Source organism: Branchiostoma floridae, chromosome 14, assembly GCF_000003815.2.
Source record: "Branchiostoma floridae strain S238N-H82 chromosome 14, Bfl_VNyyK, whole genome shotgun sequence".
Taxonomy (NCBI): domain Eukaryota; kingdom Metazoa; phylum Chordata; class Leptocardii; order Amphioxiformes; family Branchiostomatidae; genus Branchiostoma; species Branchiostoma floridae.
Window position 1 is genome coordinate 18,391,192 of NC_049992.1, and position 19,954 is coordinate 18,411,145.

General features: G+C 41.1%; 1 protein-coding gene across 2 annotated transcripts; it reads left to right on the plus strand.

Annotated features, from left to right (window-relative positions):
• Positions 1-1,046: 1,046 nt before the first annotated feature.
• Positions 1,047-19,490, plus strand: LOC118430642 (ventricular zone-expressed PH domain-containing protein-like). 2 transcript variants are annotated; one of them, XM_035841625.1, is made up of 17 exons: positions 1,047-1,146; positions 4,331-4,449; positions 5,673-5,779; positions 6,251-6,395; positions 7,241-7,415; positions 8,344-8,507; positions 9,027-9,236; positions 10,993-11,207; positions 12,230-12,926; positions 13,840-14,061; positions 15,047-15,164; positions 15,674-15,785; positions 15,880-15,907; positions 16,843-16,977; positions 17,552-17,669; positions 18,330-18,463; positions 19,193-19,490. In XM_035841625.1, the coding sequence occupies exons 2-17, from the start codon at positions 4,348-4,350 to the stop codon at positions 19,397-19,399; spliced, it is 2,889 nt and encodes a 962-aa protein (XP_035697518.1). In that variant the 5' UTR covers positions 1,047-1,146; positions 4,331-4,347; the 3' UTR covers positions 19,400-19,490. The 2 variants fall into 2 exon arrangements, with proteins under 2 accessions (XP_035697518.1, XP_035697517.1); XM_035841624.1 differs by lacking the exon at positions 15,880-15,907 and having other exon boundaries at positions 15,674-15,813.
• The last annotated feature ends 464 nt before the right edge of the window (positions 19,491-19,954 follow it).

Consider the following 19,954-nt stretch of genomic DNA (forward strand, 5'->3'; position numbering starts at 1 on the left):
ACTGTGTTCAGTAAATGCTTTATGGTGTTAGACCGTAGAAAACAGAGGTCCTGGGTTCAAATCCTTTGACATGTGACAAAATCAGTTAACAGTACTTTCCCCACTCCAACGTGTACAAAAGGGTAGGAGAGATTATTGTCAGTGGAAGGAGCAGAATTGGGCTCTGTCCTGGACACAAAAATTGTACAGTGGATTATCCAAACAATCCACAGCCTCAAAAATGCTATGTGACTACTAAGATTGTATATGTCAACATGGCATACTAGCATAGAGAACAAGGAGGTACATGTAATTATACAGTACCCCCCTTGGTCAATACAAGTTTAGCTTTACAGTGAGCAAGTCAGATTTATGCTCTCCCTTCTTGTTGCACAAGCTGAGATAGTTTCTGTTCTAGAAGATAGATATTCAATAAAGAAACAAATTTCTGTTGCTGGCAAGCCCATTCTTACACACACACACACACACACACACACACACACACACACACACACACATTTACACACCAACAAACATACACAAACACAGTGCTGGTACTTGTGTTCCTGACATGCTGCAAGCAAGGCCTCCCAGACACATTCCCAAAGGGCCCAGCCAGTGGTGGACAGGGCAACCTTGGGTCACTGGCCCTAGCAGGGTTGGAGATCAGCAATTACTATGCCTGTCAATCAGCTATTTTGGCTGAGTGCCATATGATGGTTTAGTATATTTATACAATCTTTAACGGCGCGGCATGCTAACACGATTGGTAAAGCTGAGGTGATATCAGATCAAATTTTCTTCAAGTTGGTCTTTCCAAGGAAAGCTTTCTTCAAGTTTTTACGCAGTCTTGAAAGATCTTGGATCATCTTGATGAAGGCGTTGAAACAGAATGTGTTATCTGAACAAATTTGATGATTGTGATTTTGCAAAATTGGGCATAAATGCCAACGAAATAAGACAGCTCCTTTATAATAGCTGACATCTTGACAGCAGGCAATGTCTCAAGTTTGTCTTATTTTGGTCACGGTCGCGCCCTGGCTGACCCCGAGTGACCTTTGCTTTTCACACGCGGTGCAGTCTGGGAAAGTAAGCAATCAAAATGGCCGACGTCGGAAGAAAATCTCAGCTCTCAACCCAAACTTTGTGTTTTTTCTAAGCAATAAGGTACGTTTTGACATCTCTGACAGCTTTTTATGTGAAAAGAGATAGTATCTGAGAAACACGAATGCAGTTTTGGCTACCTGTAGCTTCGACGGCGTAGAAAATCGATTTAAACTCATTGGGCGTAGTTCACTTCACAACTTGTCGGTTCAAGTTGCACCTTCGCAGTAGTTTGCGACTTTGCGTAGGTGGAGTGAAATATCTTTCGTCTGCCTTAAAACTTTAGGTGATTGAACTTATTCCCTTGCATACTTGCTGTTTTTGCTTCTACAATAATGTAGCATGTACGACTGTTAATGTTGTTATTATGTGGGGTTATATGATAACATTTTATAACTGATTTATACTCATTTTCATGTATTTGTCAACGATGTGTTGTGTTTACACATGTGCCAATGGTATGTCTTATTAGTGACTGGTCTGAAATAGTTGGGGTGAATACTTGCCATGTTACTGTGGATTTCTTCACGTTGTCTTCTTGTGTAGTTTTTCATTGTATCCACAAGCAACTGGTGGCATCTTTATTATGGCATAATTTGTTGTTGTTGTTGTTGTTGTCCTCGTTTAATGTCTATTATTTCGCTAGTGGTGGCCTCTTGGTGCTGAGTAACACATGGTTCGTTTTTGAGTCAAAAGTCTCTCTTGGTATTTAACTCTTGGTTCTTTGTGCTTGAGAGTTGCTGGAGGAGTTTCTAGGAGAGTACGTCGAAACGGTGTGTACTCTCAATGTACTGGGAGAAGGCCATGTACATCTGTTTGTTGATTCCTTCTGAAAGGTCTTCTCTCATTCCAGCCAGCGTGGTGATGTCTGTGTCTCTGCTGTCCTCTGCTGTGTTGTATGTCTCATATATATTCTCCACTTCTAGCAGCATGTGTTGTCTCTCCTTTTCATAGCGAGGGCAGTGGTACAGGAATGGCTGACCCTTGGCTGGAGGTCCTGGGTTTGAATCCCCTGACACACTCCGTTGGCATTGTGACCTTGGGAAAGTCTGTTAAAACATCTTACAACATGAGTTGGTTTATTGGGTATTCAACACAAGCAAACAAACAAACAAAGCAATTTACAAACTAAAATGTAGTTATGAATTCTTTCTAAAACCACAAACTGATCAGATGCATTACTTGATTTAGAAGAAGACATATCAATATAGATTTTAGATTTGAACATTGCAGGTATATGACTGCAATTGTTGTTTATTCATAGTCTGAACATAGCACATCTAGTTGCATGTGCTGTTTAAACTACTAAAGCTTTATAGTGAGTAGGGCTGGGTATCGGTACAGCGTACCGGTACAAAACCGGTTTTTCTTATTGGACCGGTCCAGAAAAACCGGACCTGAAAAAATTGGGTGGACAGGATTTTGGACCGATTGGAAAATGAACAGATTATTTTATCAGGCATTCACACGTTTTGGCGCTTGCAGGCGGAAGAAAATAACGAGTGAAGTAGAGTAGAGTTTATGGTAATTTCTACCAAGTTTTACAGCCAATCGTACAGGTGCAGTTAGCGCTGTAGGATTTTAAAACGCCAGTGTAAGTCTAATACTCCACCAAACAGATTTCTTTGTAGTGAAATGGACCATTGATTGGTATGAGTCATACTGAATCAGGTCCAGGTTCAGGTCCGGACCTGGACCTGATCCTTTGGACCTGAACCGGACCTGGACCTGAATTTTCTGTACCGGTACACACCCCTAATAGTGAGGATGCATTTGGTGCTTGTCATGAATCTTTGTTCCATCAATGTGACAGGACAGACAATAATCTACTGTTGACGAGGTTCCAGACAGGAAGTATGCTATGACAGTAGGAAGAAGCAGCAAAATCAAGTGTTTCATGTAGTCTCTACCAGACTTCAACTACACTGGCTATTATACTAGGGAGAATGATTTGCCAGTGGAGTTTTGCTACCAGACGAGTTGGTTGGCCGCACAGCCAGAAGGGAAACATGAACCCATGTGCGAATTGACTCCACTGACCAATTTTCCGATTTTTTTTGCCGAAATCTATGATCCCGTACTCCCAAAGGAAGGCCTGGTGGAGGCTATGTTTCATGTATGTTTATCAACTTCCTTCACCTTAAGATCAATGAAAGAAAGGGTTATCAGTTGTCTTGCTGACATCTATAAGGAATCTTCTGTGAGGAAGGCAACCTTATCAGCGGCTGGGCTCGAAATTCATTTTTAGGATTAGGTGCACTGGTGCACCCAGCTCAAAAAATTGGGTGCACCAAAAATTTTTTGGGTGCACCACTTAAATTTAAGTAGAATGTCAGAAAAACCTAATAACAAAACTTAGTTACAAGCTTTCAAATTCTTAAGCAACCACCATGACAGACATTTTTATCATCTTTCCAACTTTTAGATGTCAAGAATATGATTTATACTAGTATACTTGATATGTTTACATACATAAACCTAATAAAATATTTGGGTGCACCCCATTGAAAAAAATTGGGTGCACAGTTCCAATTTTGGGTGCACCTGGGTGCACATGCACCCAGTATTTCGAGCCCTGAGCGGTAAAGGATTGTCTCTTGTGCTTGTGGTCAAGTCACCCATGCCACTTTTTTCTAGAAAGGGGTACATGATGACCGTACCAATCTTTGATTAATAGGACATTGCGTCATCATCTACTTTTCGCTGTACTTAAACTTGGTATATGTATGTTAGATCAAGAAGATGAGATTCTATCTGAGTTGAGTTGTGCATAACATCTGTCATTTTACGTTGATGAAGGTTAGACATCTGGCACTGGAGGTAATAAGATATGCCAAAAATAGCAATTACTCAACTTGAACATTTCCAAAATCATATCCAGTTGCTTGAGTAGTTGCTATTTGGCTTATCATATTACCTGGATGTTTAACATTTCATCAACGTATCTTCAATCAATACGGTAAGTTTTGCATGAAGTCAGTCAGGGACAAGGCTCTAGCCAGCGTCCGTTTTTGCTATTGTTATGATTGTTGACAATGTGTGTCGGTGCCCTTTCGCATACGATAATCTCATTAAAAACCCGTTTTTCAAGGTCTCAGTTCAGTCTCTCTAACTCCTGGAATAGTGTTTTCGCGACAATGGGAATTGGCTGACGGAAAAAAATTTCGAGCTGGCTAGAGCCCTGCACCAACGTGAGAATACAGGCTGAAACAGCATGAAGATTTACCCATTTTTTTCTCTTTCCCAGACCAGACCAGGTGCAGAATGCATGAACTGTTTGCACAGGTTCTGTCCAAGCGGGACCTGTCCAGGGCGGGGGATCTCTTCTCCATAGAGGACAGTGCTATTGTCAACGATCTGTCAGAGGTGGGACATTCACATGTCTTCTTTAAAGGGGCATTCCACTCCAGAAGGAAGTCTTGTTTTCCAATAGATAAAGTGTCAATGAATACATAATCAGCCGAATTTTGTGGAATTCACCTTGGGATGAATTGCGCGATGTGTGTTTTGTAAAACAATTTGACACTTACAAAACCCATGCAGACCCTTCCCATGCATTCCCTATATGCATAGACACTTTGTTTATCGTGCATATTTTTGGAATAAATGAGGGTCGCTAAGCATACCGAGAAGGCAAATTGCTCATAAGATAGCAAAGAATACAAGAACAAGACGAGATTTCTTAGCGAACCTGAAATTAGTTTTGTAACCGTACGTAAAGGTTTTGCATTGTATTCAGCCATAGGATAAATTCAATTAGAGGGTACTTGGGGAGTTTAGTAGAAGACTGAATGCCTTTGAGGCACGTGTAGCAACTGGGTACTTGATCGTATAATGTGAAGTAGTATGAATTTATTACTTCCTAAAATTAATATCTATCGGGAAATAACACTCCCATGTGGAGTGGAATGCCCCTTTAATATATGTATCTGTGTGGCTGGTTTAGCCATAGATCGGCATATCACATCAGCTTTGCAGGCATGCGGAGAGGCTGCAGCTGGTTAATATGTTATACTGAACTATCATACCAAAACACCTTAAAATGTCCGAGTTGTTTAATCGCAGTAATGGTACCCAAAAATGATTTAATCATCACATTCATCACATATGCATGGGGTAAAACCGTTTTTTTTCTAGTTGGGTAGGTCCGAAAAAAATGGACCTGAAAAAGTGGGCCGGATTTTGGACCAATTAGATCACCAGATTATATAAACAGGGGCTTACATGTTTTGGCGCTCACTGGTTCAAGAAATAACAAGAGCTAAGCAGAGTTGTATTTTGTAGTCATTTCTACCAAGTTTCTACAGTCAAAGTTAACATTGTTTACATGAATATAGGATCCGGATTTTGAAATGCCAGTAGAAGTCGGAACTACTCCATCAAACAGATTCCTTTGTAGAGAAATGGACCATTGTTTTGAGTACGCCTATTTACAAGTTTTTATACGGGCAATGTGGTCCTCTGGATCTCAACCGTACCTGGAAGTGAACTTTCTGTACCGATACCCAGCCCTAATTATCACACATATGCTTTGCCATATCTTGTAACAAAAGCCTGATCTCCTAAGTCTCTGTTTCACATCCATGCAGGTCCTGAAAAGAATACAGGAGATCTCCTCTCGCCCTGACTACCTGACCAATGACAACGACCAATCAGTGGTGGAGATCTGCATCACCAGGGTTACCACTGCCATCAGGTGACCAGCAGCCAATCATCTTCTAGATTTCATTAACTATGTGTGAATGTAGTTTTTACACACCCTACAGATGGAAGTGGTGGTTTAGATTATGTGAACAAATGTAAAACATTTGGGATGTAATTCTTTATTTATGATGATTTGCCTTAGCTAAATATTCAACTATTACATAGTGATACTGTTATAGGGACTTGAATAGACTAAAACATAGATATGAGGAAACATCTATTTTGTATCCTTATGATTTTAAGCTGTTGTTGTCCTCTTAGGTGTCATTCATGTATTAGTCCAACTGTGCACTATAAAAAACTGGAGTACAGGGCCAAAAAGAATACAACTGTTTATGGCAGTGGGAAATTCCCTTTTAGCCTTTTAAGGAATTCAATTTTTTTTATAAAGTACAGTTTTGAATGAAATACACCGTTTAACAAATTTATTGACGATAACACATTTTCTGTTGTTGTTTACCAGAGAAACCTCCACCATCGAGCGTCATGGCCCTGCGCTGGTGTCCCTGTGGGAATCGTGCCTTAAGCATAACCTCAAGCCTCTGTCTCGAGACGAGGACCCGCCTCATGCCAAGATTGCCTCAGACATCATGAGCTGTATCTTCCAGGTACATGTATGGAACAAGTGCTTTTGAAAAAAGCTTTGCCTTGGTGTGTGCAGTACAGTATATCACTCATTGATTGCTATGTGCAAAGTGTTTTTTCCAGCTACCAATAATCACCAACTGATAGGTAACATATAGTAGGCGGTTGAGATGGTTTTATTTGGTTGTAAAGTGCATCAACTTCAAACACTACTGTATCAAGGTTGGTAATGAGTGCAAGAGCACAGTGGATGGTGGCAGTGGTTAGACTTGAATTGAACTGAGTGCTAATGCATAGTTTGCATGGGTCTGCACAGTGGCAGGGATTGGTAATGAGTTCAAGAGCACAGTGCACAGTGTCATTGATTAGGTTTAAGTTTTGTTGTCTTCTTGACGGAAAAAATAGAGACATTTTGTAGAAAGTAAAAACAATTACGATTACATTTTCGGAAATAAAGAACACACTTTTTAAAATTTGTCAAAATCCAATGAGTGCTGTAAGTTGTTTCCAAATTTGGGGTGTGTAATTCATTTGAGGTTAATATTGCAGGTTTATAGTTTATCACTCTAGCAATGATATTACTGTTTCACCCGTTGGTGGTTCTTGTAAAGATTCAGGCAGAGACTGTATGTACTACTAGACAATCTATTCAGTAAAATGTTAGTAGGATACAGTGCTGCACATGTGCTCAGTCCGGGGTCGCTTAGGAAAGAGATCGAATTTCCTTCAAGGCTTGGTATCTGAGCACATCCTGCTTAATATGCATATGTTGGGCTAGTCTAAGTTCACAGAGATTGTAGGGGTGTTAACGGCTATCTTACTTCTTGTAACAATTTCTCCATCAATTGCTGTAATTGTTTTATTCCAGAATTACTCCAAACCCTCCATCATGAAGCTTGCCGTACCAGTAGCAGTGAAGTTTCTCCAGCAGGGGAACCGGGAGCTGAGTAGGAACATGTCCAGTTATCTGTCCCTGGCTGCCATAGAGAACGCCGGACTGCTTGCCAGACACACCAAACACATCATTGATAGTATCATAGCAGGTGAGGAGTGTCTTCAGTCACTAAATGGTAAATGTGTAGTCACACGAGCATGTATATGAGGTCTGTTCATTGACATATTTTTTCTTCATATGCAGTCATATACACAATACGCACCTCATATGCGTCTCAATCTCTTTTTGCCAGTTTTAGGTTCACGTACTTTGCCGTACTGTGCGTGTACTCGAGTACGAATACAAAATAATTGAGATGTGTATGAGAATATGAGGTGCAAATTATGCATACAACTGTGCATGAAAAAAAAAGTCAGTATGGACTTCACATAGACAGCAGGCAATGTTCAAATTACCCTTAGGAAGCCCAATTTGCAAGGGAATACCGTACACTGTTCTTTATATAAATGTTATTACAACCTAGCTAAGTAGCACAAAAAAGGAATATATCATCACTATCAGTGTAGGTCATGGGTTTAAGAGTTTTCAGTGTATCTGTATTTGAAGTGGTCAGGTGGTGTTGCATCTTTTCATCCAGTTTTAGACTGTAATCATTCATAAGCATTCAGTGGCCATTTTCTGCAGAACATGGAATGACTAGTCACATGTCAGCCCTGTGTGTGTAAATTCAAGTGTTTTCGAATCTATTCAATGTTGAAGCTATCGATTTGCCAAAATCATAGATCAGCTTTTAAATGTTGTTTTCACATATTATATCTTTTTGTTATAGAATTTTTCTATAGAATTTCAATTGACATCGTTTCCTCTAAGAATTATGTGGCCTTCAGCTTATATGTTAAATTATTTCATGGGACCTATAGCTAATCTCTGTGGAGAGGCCCACGAAAAGCCTTCTGCCCTCCCCCTGCATGTATTTCTTTCCTGTATTTCAATGTGTTTTTAATTCATGTACATGTAATGTATGCGAAGAAATAAAGAACCTACATGTACATGACTTTGATAATCACACCTTACAGGAAACAGGTCCTTGATCCGAGTTCTGCCCCAGATCTACCGGGAGGCTCCTGATCCAATCAACAAGCGCGTACCAGACCTGGTCAGGCAGCTCAAGGAGTGTGACGGGTCTGAGAGGGGCAATCTGTTACAGCTGCTCTCATTGGTCGCAAAGAAGGAGCCCAAAGTGAGAGAAATTCTTTGCTAACTGCATTCTTTGATGTTTTGTACTTTGTTGAAATGAAGGGATCTTATTTTCCCCAGTCGTTAGATGTAGGTTTTTACTTACTTACACACAATACCATAGGGCAAGCCTAATGATGGTGATATTGTGTGCAAGTAGCTTGAGAAAAGGCTATGGAGAAAACATTCTGCATTTTCTTGAAAATGTTGCCTTTCTAGTTTCAGTACAGTCAATTGAAACCTGTATTAGCAGCCACCTTTGCACAGCAACCACCTGGCCATTTTGGTCACTTTTTGTCGGTACCTTAAATTTTTTCCACTGATCTAAGTATTAAGAAATAGTCTATAGACTCTATAGCCACCTGTACAACGCGGCCACATTTCTCATTATTGCTCGTGGTCAATTGATCAGCATTTTCTTTATAGAGGCCACCTGTCTATAGTGGCCACATTTCTCCAGTCCCTTGAGTGGCAACTCATATTTGTCATAATTTTCACAATGTCTTCTTTCATACCTCCCCAGCTCATGATGCCATATGTGAACACCCTGGTGGATTTCCTCCCCTCCCCTCCCACCACCACACAAGTCCTGCCTGTCCTGGTCGACATGGCGACGGCCAATGCCACGCCCTTTGTGGGCATGCTGGGCTCCCTGCAAAAGACAGCGGAACAGCAGCCCATGTGTCTGAGTGGGGTGGCCAGGATCGTGGGTGCCATCGGGAGAACGGATGAGGTAAGTGGAATTTGTGAAAATTGCATGAACACAAAAGCTATGTGTGACCATGTGATAATGGTGTTCAGCACCAAGGACAGGTTTGTGTGCTGGTGTTAAACTAGAGTTGCGTATAGGTACACTGTACCGTGTGTCTGAGCGGAGTGGCCAGGATCGTGGGTGCCATTGGGAGAATGGACGAGGTACAACTTCAAATTCTCAAATTAGTGAAAATTGCATGACAACAAAATCTATGTGTGACTGTGGATGGTTTTCAGCACTAAGGACAGGTATTTATGCTGGTGTTAAAATAGAGCTGTGTATTGGTATACTGTACCATGTGTCTGAGCGGAATGGCCAGGATCGTGGGTGCCATCGGGAGAATGGACGAGGTACAACTTAAAATTCTCAAATTAGTGAAAATTGCATGACAACAATATCTATGTGTGACTGTGGATGGTTTTCAGCACTAAGAACAGGTATTTGTGCTGGTGTTAAAATAGAGCTGTGTATTGGTATACTGTATATATACCATGTGTCTGAGCGGGGTGGCCAGGATCGTGGGTGCCATCGGGAGAACGGACGAGGTAAGATCTCATCTTCGAATTTGTGAAATTGCATGAACACAAAAGCTATGTGTGACCATGTGTTAATGGTGTTCAGCACCAAGGACAGGTTTGTGTGCTGGTGTTAAAATAGAGCTGCGTATCGGTACACCGTACCATGTGTCTGAGTGGGGTGGCCAGGATTGCGGGTGCCATCGGGAGAACGGACGAGGTAAGACTTCAAGTTCACAAGTTAGTGTAAGAAAGGTTAGGACTTGCCAAGGGTGACGCTAGGTGAATACATTTGTAGTTTTGCCATAGGATGCAACATATGTGCCTGTTTATGTATGTTTTATATCATAAAGCAATGAGAACACACTAAAAATTTTTAAGTCGGAAAAGTAGTCATGAAGTAGCCTGGTTTCCAGCCATATTATAGCTCCCGAGTCTCTTCTGTCCTCTCCGCAAATGGAGAGGACAGAAGAGACTTGGGAGCTATAATACGACATGATACCAGGCTAGTCATGAAGCTGTAAATTTTGTTACTTTTTTTTCAATAAAGCTGTTTAAAAAGAATTAAAAAAACTCCACGTAAAAATTGCATGACCACAAAATCCCACACAGGGTTCTCACCAGGATTTTTCACAGCGTAGGATCATCTTAGCAATTTGTCACATGGAAGTGTGGGAGTCTAGGAGTGAGATATAGTAGCAAAAGTGGTCACCTGAGAAGAAAAAAGAAGACCAAGCGGTATCGGTGTGAGCACTTTAGGGAGTTTGGGGGCATCTTCCACTTGGAAATTTCTAAGTTCATAACTCTCAGACAAGCAATTTTGAGGGTTAAATATAAGGAATTGAAGCCAATTTTTGTCAACATCTACATAGAAAACAACAGAAAAACCCCTATGCTGCCCAAATCACAACATAGGAGCCCCCTATGCTCGACTGCCCTGGCAAGAATGCTGCTACAGTAAATGTCACAGGCTTTACTGTAAGAACTTCTATTAGACCATGAAAGATACTAGTGTTAGACATTAGAGTCAAGAATAGGAAAAGTTTCACTGCTCTGTTCAACATACTAGTATTTTGAATGCACATTATTGTGAACGGACTGTCCTTAACCTAGTGTTGTGTAGTATAACATGGGTACATAATCAAAACTGTCAAGCTTATCTAATTCATATAAGCAATGACACATTGTATTTTGCATTTTGTTATTTCTCATTTCTTCAGGCTGAAGCCAAGGATTGCCTAATTTACCTCGTTCAGCAGCTGTCTAATGCAGACCACAGTTCCTTGCCTGTACTGTTGGGGGAGATCAAGACTCTGGTAGACCGGAACCCAAACCAGCTGACAGATCACATCAAGGAGATCAACAGATACAACGACTCGTCCTCGAGCGCTGCTAGACTTATCGTTCAACAGCTGCAGCAACAAGCAGCAAGAAGGTTTATTGTTTATTGTTCATTGACTCCTTTAGTTGTTGACATATAATCTTTCTTTATTGAGACACGACAAAAGTACAGCGACTTTCGTAAGGTCTACATGTATAACAGCTACTAACAGTACAACTAAACATACATATATGGATATCTATAGGTATGAATAAATCAACATATACATGTAGGGTCTAGCTTGTCATTTACACTATTGGTTCTATGGTGTAAACATTGGTAGATATATTTGCCTACTTGTACACAGTGTGGATTATCGCCTCCCAAAATGTAGTTGAGTTTATCTATCGAACAAAGAGTAGCAAATTCTTTAGAGCAAGTGGAAAGTAATTTGAACATATCATTGCAACAACTACTCTTCCAGGAGTAATACAAGTAATACTTGGACACGTACAGTTTGTAACATACACAACATATAACATGTCAGTAAAAAATCATCAAACAAACGCATGTGCTTTAATTTATCAAAATTATCAAGTCCCTCATGTGTCATTAGCTGAGTTTCGCATGTGTTTCACTAGCTGCTGTCTGAACATCTTGGGTGTGCTCACAGTTTGCAACTCATGTCATAGTTGTTTCCATACGGATGCTGCTCTATATATGTGAAGGATTTTTTAAAGACTGTTTGTCTTTGGTTTCTCAGTTCTAAAGTTCTTCCGTGTTGCATGTCTCGTATGGTAGCTGTGCTGGTTAGATACCAGATGTAGTCTACAGTACAATGATGATGGCGATTAGTACTTCCAGTGTTCTAGCCAGCCTGAAATTTTTTCCTGTCCCCAGGGAAAAAGTTAAAAACTAGACCCCCTAAAATGCTATTTCCTGCATTTTGAGGGGCAAATTTTGCTGTTTTTTTGTTTGTAAACAAGATGAAGCCTTTTCCATGCTTCTAGATCTTTAAAAAAAATGCCACAAATACATTGAATCAAAATTTTCTTTATAACAGTCAATTGTACATTTGTAAATCTTATATATATCATGCAGTAGGTAATGCTTGTTTACTCTTTGTTTATTTACAGTTGTGGGAGCACCCCAACTCCAGAAGGAGGCATAGACAAGGAAGCCCCCAGTCCTGCCACTAGTCCAACACCCCAGGCTGTCCAAAAAACAAACGAAAAACTTTCAACCACCTCCCCATCCTCTGTCCCTACCACAAGCCCCACCCAGACCTCTCCCCCTCATGAAAGTAAATCGCCAAGCTCCCTCGCTACTACTACTACCTCCTCTTCCACTACTTCTACTAAAAGGCATAGTGGGACCAAGTCACATAGCAACCCTAACCTCATCCCCAGCCCCAGTATTAGAAACACTGCCGTAAGACAACCTCGTCCTGTATCATTGGAACAGTCCATTCCATCCTCCTCCTCCTCTAGTAAAGCTGTGAAGAGATTCAGCTCCCCCACTCCCACTAATGGAACGATCCATACTGCTGCAGTACCGTCACTGTCCACACAGGGGCTCTCCACGTCCACAGGCTCCATTAAGACCACTGCCACACGAACGTCTACAACGTCAACCCAGACCACGACATCGAATCCCAACCTTGTTCCGTCTCCGCCGAAAACGCTTCCTGTCAGCGCCAGTTCAACATCGTCACATCTGGCGGCTTCGTTGCCGGGGCCCAGCGCCATGGTGATGACCTCTGGCCCGGGCAGTACGAGCAGCTTACCGTACAGATCCAAGGAGCGGCCGCGATCTGCCGCTTCCCTTGAAGGGGTGAGTTAGAGTAAGGGCTGTCTACGGAGACATTGTGTGGATGGTGTTCAGCACCAGGGACAGATATGTGTGACTATGTGTGGATTGTGTTCGGCACCAGGGACAGATATGTGTGTCTATGTGTGGATAGTGGTTAGCACCAGGGACAGATATGTGTGTCTATGTGTGGATAGTGGTTAGCACCAGGGACAGATATGTGTGACTATGTGTGGATTGTGTTCGGCACCAGGGACAGATATGTGTCTATGTGTGGATAGTGCTTAGCACCAAGGACAGGTATGTGTGACTGTGTATATAGTGTTCAGCACCAAGGACAGGTATGTGTGGCATTGTGTGGATGGTGTTCAGCACCAAGGACAGGTATGTGTGACTGTGTGTTGATGGTGTTCAGAACCAAGGACAGGTATGAGTGACTGATTGTTGATGGTGTTCAGCAACAAGTACAGATATGTGTGACTGTGTGTTGATGGTGTTCAGAACCAAGGACAGGTATGAGTGACTGTTGATGGTGTTCAGCACCAAGGACGGGTATATGCATTAGCATTTAACCAGGACTGCGTATCGCTACTCTGAAAATCAATTTGTTACAAGTCCAAAATACTAGATCATGAAGTACCGGTACTGTACCAATATAGATGTACACCAAGTATATGCTCATTTTGTGACTGAAGATGGGTAAGTCCTAACACAAAGACCAAAATTCACCACTGCAAAAGATGTATATTGTAATATGCTGTGCTGAAACATGAAATCTGGCCACTTGAAATCGGGCCTAACTTCATGAATTCATGAGGACACCAAACATTATTATATAATAGAATATAAGAGGGTAATGTACCAGAAAAGACTATGCTCAAACAATTTACCACAAAATCTGCAGAAACAAAAATTCACTTCGACATTTTTCTTGCAGAAGAGAATATCCCTTAGTAGTGATGTCATCATCAAGAGGATGACCCCTGACCCCGCCCCCAGTGGGGTCAGGGCAAAGGTCATCAGCAGAAAGAAGGCTGCGACCGAAAAAATCCGCAACACGGAGAAGCGGAAAAGCCTAGCGGATCAGATCAAGGGCATCATCAACTTTGGGGACAGCTCGGACAAGTCGGAAAGGGGCTCAAGTGAAACGCTTACTAAGGTACGAAATATATATATAATATAGGCCATGTCGATTTGATTGTATGGATGACATCTGCGGGCATATTGATTTCCAAAAATAGGAAAGGTTTTCAACCATACTGTAAATCGTACAAAGCAACTGCAAAATGATTAAAGATGTGACGTAGAATGCAGGCTAAATGGAAAAAATCTGAAGTCAGGCGACGCCGGTTAAGCCTTGCTGGACATGTTGTTTGACATGGCTAACCAGCCGGTAAACTGCTCTGTTGGTCCCCAGAAGCAAATAGGAGAAGAGGACGTCCATACGTCACGCTAAAGAACTTTATTGAAGCAGAGACTGGTCTATATTGATAAGGACCTCATTGAACTGATGAAAGATAGAACACAATGGAAGCAGAGCTATGTGAATGCTTATGCTTGTTAATGAGTATGAATATGTATGTATGTATGTATGTATCTGCTAATGTCATAGAATGGCAAGGTCAATTCCAAGGTCATGGAAGAAGATGCAAAAGAACAAAAAACTGTTGTTTGGTATACTCCACATCACACTGTTTTCAGTCATTTGTGCAACCTTCCTGACCACTTTGATTTCATGACGAAGGCAACTGTTTTTTGGGACAAACTTTTTTTTGTTCACACGCTCACATCAGTTTTGGGGTTCCCAGAGGATGTCATCCATACAATCAAATCAGCATTGCCTGATTTGTTTATTTCACTGCACAATGTGATGTTTAAAGCATATGATATGAAAATGTTCTGCTGCACTGCAGTGGTAAATGAAGCTGCTAGGGTCCAAATGTCTGACGATTGATATGACTATATTGAAAAAGTGATGTCATGGACTGGTGTAAATGATTAGGATAATCCATAACAAAATCAATATATCTTCTCATGCATTATCATTAACTGTATGAATTGAAAGTGTAGAAATTATCTTAGGAGAATATTAGGGACTTACGAATAGGCAAATGTTAATCTAAAAAATTTGAATGTTTTTGCAGACCAATGACGAAGTTGACGTCCTTCAAGACTGGTCCAAGGGCAAAATGGAGGACATCAAGGACTACATGTCAGAGGTCAACTGCCGGGTGCCTATCCCATGTTCCTGTGCAATAGAAGGTACGACAATTGGTCGGACACAGCCCACTATTCCAGTCTCCCATTCTAATACATGGAAATCATGTAAAATAAAAGATAAAAGTAAGTGTAAGGTATAGTACATTATAAAACTCACATTGACAGTATAGTCTTACCTCTAAAGTGTCCACCTAGTAACTAGTTAATTTGGTACAGCTATTTAGATACGCATACTGATTTGAGTATTGACTTCTTTTTCCATGGGGCCAGTTCCTTTCACAGTCATCATAATCTATAAACTTAGTGCATTCTTTGGATAGTTGTTCGTATATCGTGGATAGTCATGCATACAAATGTATGTCATTTAAAATTCAGCTGTCTTTTTACGGAAAAGGCTATCTTAAATCCTTGTTGGCAGTTGCTTCAAAGAATGCTTAAAGTCCTTAATCATTACAATTGTACAAAGACCTACTGTACTGTTGATGTGACCAGGCCCTAACAGTTGTGTTAGAAAATTCAATGAATTTTGTTTCTTTCTTCTTTTGTCCCAGATACAAAAAGTGGCTCCTTGGCACGGCTAGGTTTCATGTGTGCAAAGAAGGGAGAGCACTGTCTGTACTCCAGAACACAGTTCATCACCATGAGCAGACATCCCAAACTCTGGCTGCATCTTATGTTCCTGCACATACAGGTAAGGGAACAAACAAACAAACAAACAAACAAACAAAGAAGTAAGTAGTTAACAAACTGTGGCAAGGCTACATCTCATGTTCCTGCACATACAGGCAAGATAACAAACAAACAAACAAACAAACAAACAAAGAAGTAAGTAGTTAACAAACTGTGGCAAGGCTACATCTCATGTTCCTGCACATGCAGGTAAGATAACAAACAAACAAACAAACAAACAAACAAACAAAGAAGTAAGTAGTTAACAAACTGTGGCAAGGCTACATCTCATGTTCCTGCACATACAGGTAAATAAACAAGTAAATAGTAAACAAACTGTCCACTCTGTACCACTCTGTATGCCCAGCCCTGCATAAGGACCACCTGGTATGTATACGGAGTCAAACTGTACTAGTCAGACTACATTGTATGCCTACACAATGGCAACTTTGCCATTGATGTACAGTCAATCCTAAACTAGTAACCATTGCAGGCACTTTTTGGTGGTCCTTTAGCTTCTTTTTCACATTGAACCAAGCATTAAGAATCTTATCTATTACAACCACCTTTCTACTTTGGCTATCTGATATGCTCATGTCTTTTGATTGGTATGGTCACTGTTGACAGGTTTGACTGTTCTTGTTTTCCTCAACATATCTGATCAGTAAGCACATTGTAGTGGAGAGCTTGTAGTAAAAGAAGAAAAAATGTTGCAGAAAAATGATACAATTTATATCTAGGGATGTCCCTGTAGCTCAACTGGTAGCAGTGCCACCTGTACAATTGAGCTCCTGGAGTCCTGGTTGCAAATGTGGTAATTGGGAGACCCTGGTTCAAATCTTGGGTAGGGCATCATGGTTAGAGTTGCAGTTGCCTTTTGGGAGGGACGTAAAAGGAGGGCCACATGTTAGAGGATGTTACAACAGCCTCATTACTCAGATTGGTACCTACTTATTGTAAGATGAATAATAAACAAGATGAATAGCAAACAGTCGAGTTGCTAGTCACAGTAAGACTAGTCTTTAAAACTGTGCTTTACTTCAACTTCCAGGCTAAGGAAAGAAGCGCCCTATCCAAGCAGGACCAGAGAATACAGTCCCTGATCACTCAGTGGGAGAGAATCAAGAGACGAGGGGTGCTGACGTTAGAGGGGCACGTCATGCAGTCTCAGTTTCCCTCAGAAAGGGTAATTAGAAATCTTTTTTATTTGTTACGAAGTGTTTCCTGTGTTTGTCCCTCTTTTGCAACCTAATTTTTTTTAATGGAAAAAAGTGTTCTTTGTCCATGTTTCACATTACATTCCAATGCTTTTGCAACAGTCCTATACAAATGTATGTATGTGTTCTCTGTGTTTGTGTATTTGTGTGTTTGTCTGTGAGCAGTATAAGTCGAGAAGCCTTGGATGGATCCCAATGATAGTTGGTAGGTAGTAGGGGTCGGGAAAACAAAGTTTAAGGAAGATAGTGGGATGATGATGATGTTGCGATGTTTGTGTGGTAGATAGCTAGCTCTTTGGCCAGAGAGTAAGTGCTGTAGGTTTGGGCCCCCTACCGTCGTTATTTTAACTGCAGGGGTTGGTTTTGTTACATTTGTGAATCCTTTGGTAATGTAATATGATAAAACAGTCTATTGTTTAGTCATTTGTTACACTGTTATAAAAAGATTTATTTTTTGGTATAAAATCTGTGACATTAAATCTAATCGGCATAAGGCTGCTCAATAATTTTTGCCATTAAAGATAAAATTTTGTAATTTTTCAGGACCAGGAAATGTTACATGGTCAGCTCGATGAGGTGCGCTTCTTTGACCTGTTCTCTTATGACCAGTCCGAGGACAACTGGGAGTGCTTCATGTGCAGTAATCCTGACAAGGCTACAGGTAGTGTGTTCATCTGTGTTGGTTGAAATCATTAAATTTCTGAAGGAAAGTACAACTGTAATGTCCAACTCAATACTTGCTAGCTAGCTAAAGTTGCCATAAATCACATTGTGATGCGTACGCTCGGCACCCATCTCCGTTTCATAGCCCTGGGGTCACACATAGGTCACTACAGCAGGGGGCTAGTCCACTGGTAGTGAAGTGTGTTTAGCTTCCATACTCTTCTCTTAGTAAAGAAAGAAGTGTGTACCATTTTTTAAAAGTCTTTGGTATGACCCGGCTACAGCATCCAGTCTTCCTTGGTGGTCTCCCATCCAAGTACTGTCTGGACTGCGCGTTGCTTAACCTCTGAGGTCAGAGGGATCGGGTGTGTCAACTCACCACGGCCTACACTTAACCAAAATTTTGATCACCCAACTCAAGGAATAAACACTGTTTTCTGTGACATCACTTTATGTAGATAGCACACATAACTCGATGAGGAGTGGATCATACATTTTTAAGTTGCAGGAAGTCTATAGTGCCCCCCAACACCACCCACCCCCCACCCCCGTCTCTGTAGGGACTTGTCGTAAGGCCCAGATAGCACAGCTCTATTCATTTCTCTTTGGTTTTGTCTAAGGTTCTGTTTGATGACCAAGATTGTTGTCTGTTCCCTAGGTCTTCTTCAGGAGGGCCAGCCACTTATTGAAGGTCAGCTGAAGGAGAAGAAGGTCCGGTGGAAGTTCATCCGGCGCTGGAGAACCAGATACTTCACCTTAGCTGGCGCACAGCTGGTGCAGAAGTCTAGATCGGTAAGCATCTTTTTGAATATGATATGTTTTTCCAGTCAAGAACACCACGATTTTTTTTCTGTAATATGTTCATGTAGTAACCGTTCATATATTTTCAGGACTGTAGTCTTCAGCTTAGCAAATTACATTAAGTTTTGGAGTGTACATTAAGCCTTGCAAATTTTTTAGCTAACTTTTTTTCCAGGTGACAGTAGACTGTAACAGGCACAAACAAAGATAGTCACATAGCCTTTTAGAGCCATAGATATGGTATTGGATCTCTCTCCATCCACCACCTTTTACCTTCTTTACTGAAGACAGGTACACTGGCTGGTAGAGTGAGGTTAGTGCCTTTTCTAAAGCCCCGTTTACAAATCAAGAATTTAGCTCAGCCGAGTTGCCAGTGAGCTCTAAATTACGAGGAGGTATAACCCTGATGCCGGCGAAGAAACTCTGCCATTTGTTCGTAGGCATTAGGGTCATGCCTCCTCCTAATTAAGAGCTCGCTGACAACTCGTCCGAGCTAAATTCTTGATTTGTAAAGCCGGCTTAAGAACACAACTTTTATTAACCAAAATGTCAGGGATCAAACCTGTAACCTCTCAGTCTTGCATCCTCTAGTCATTTCTCTGCAATTTGACACAATGCAAGATACTAGTAACCGCTTATTTTCTTTTAGACTCAGAATTTGGAAATTTTAAGAAAACAATTTTCGTGTTGTTTTGATTTTCTAAATTTTTTTTTTTTCAGAAAAAGGATGATGCCTTGCCGATCGAACTCAGCAAGGTGCAAAGTGTGAAGGTGGTGAGAAAGAGAGACCGCAACATTCCGCGAGCATTCGAAATCTTCACCGACAACAAGACGTACGTTTTTAAGGCCAAGGACAGCAAGAATGCCGAGCAGTGGTTACAGTGTATCAACATCGCCGTGGCTCAGGCTAAGGAGTCCACGGCATGATGGGAAGGATCTGCAAGGTATTGTGGGAAGGGTATGTGCCTGATACATGATGAGAAGGATCTGCAAGGTATTGTGGGAAGTGTATGTGCCTTATATGTGTTGGGGCGGATCTGCAAGGCATTGTGGGAAGTGTATGTGCCTGATACATGATGGGAAGGATCTGCAAGGCATTGTGGGAAGTGTATGTGCCTGATACATAATGGGATGGATCTGCAAGGTATTATGGGAAGTGTGCATGCCTGAAATGTTGCTTAATCTTCTGTGAGAAGAGACAGAAGTTGTTGTGATGAAGGAGCTTAGAAACGAGTTGAAAGGAAGATGTTTAAGACTGGACTGAGGTGTGTAGCCATTTAAGAAGTTCCTCTATCTAGGAGGAAGGAATTTGTTGAAAGAGAAGGAAATCTGTTTGTGAAGGGGAAGACGGGAATATGAATAATGATTGCAAGCAAAAAGAAGTAATGATTATGATTTAAAGTGAAAATTCAAGTGAAGTAATAATGAAAGATATTGCAAGACAAAAGTCGTACCATAATATGGACTCTGAACAGAGCTTTT

Coding starts and splice junctions, on each gene's coding strand:
- LOC118430642 (XM_035841624.1), top strand. CDS start 4,348: ATGCATGAACTGTTTGCACAGGTTCTGTCCAAGCGGGACCTGTCCAGG. Junction 5,780..6,250: donor AGGGTTACCACTGCCATCAG/GTGACCAGCAGC, acceptor GTTGTTTACCAG/AGAAACCTCCACCATCGAGC. Junction 16,978..17,551: donor CTCAGTTTCCCTCAGAAAGG/GTAATTAGAAAT, acceptor GTAATTTTTCAG/GACCAGGAAATGTTACATGG.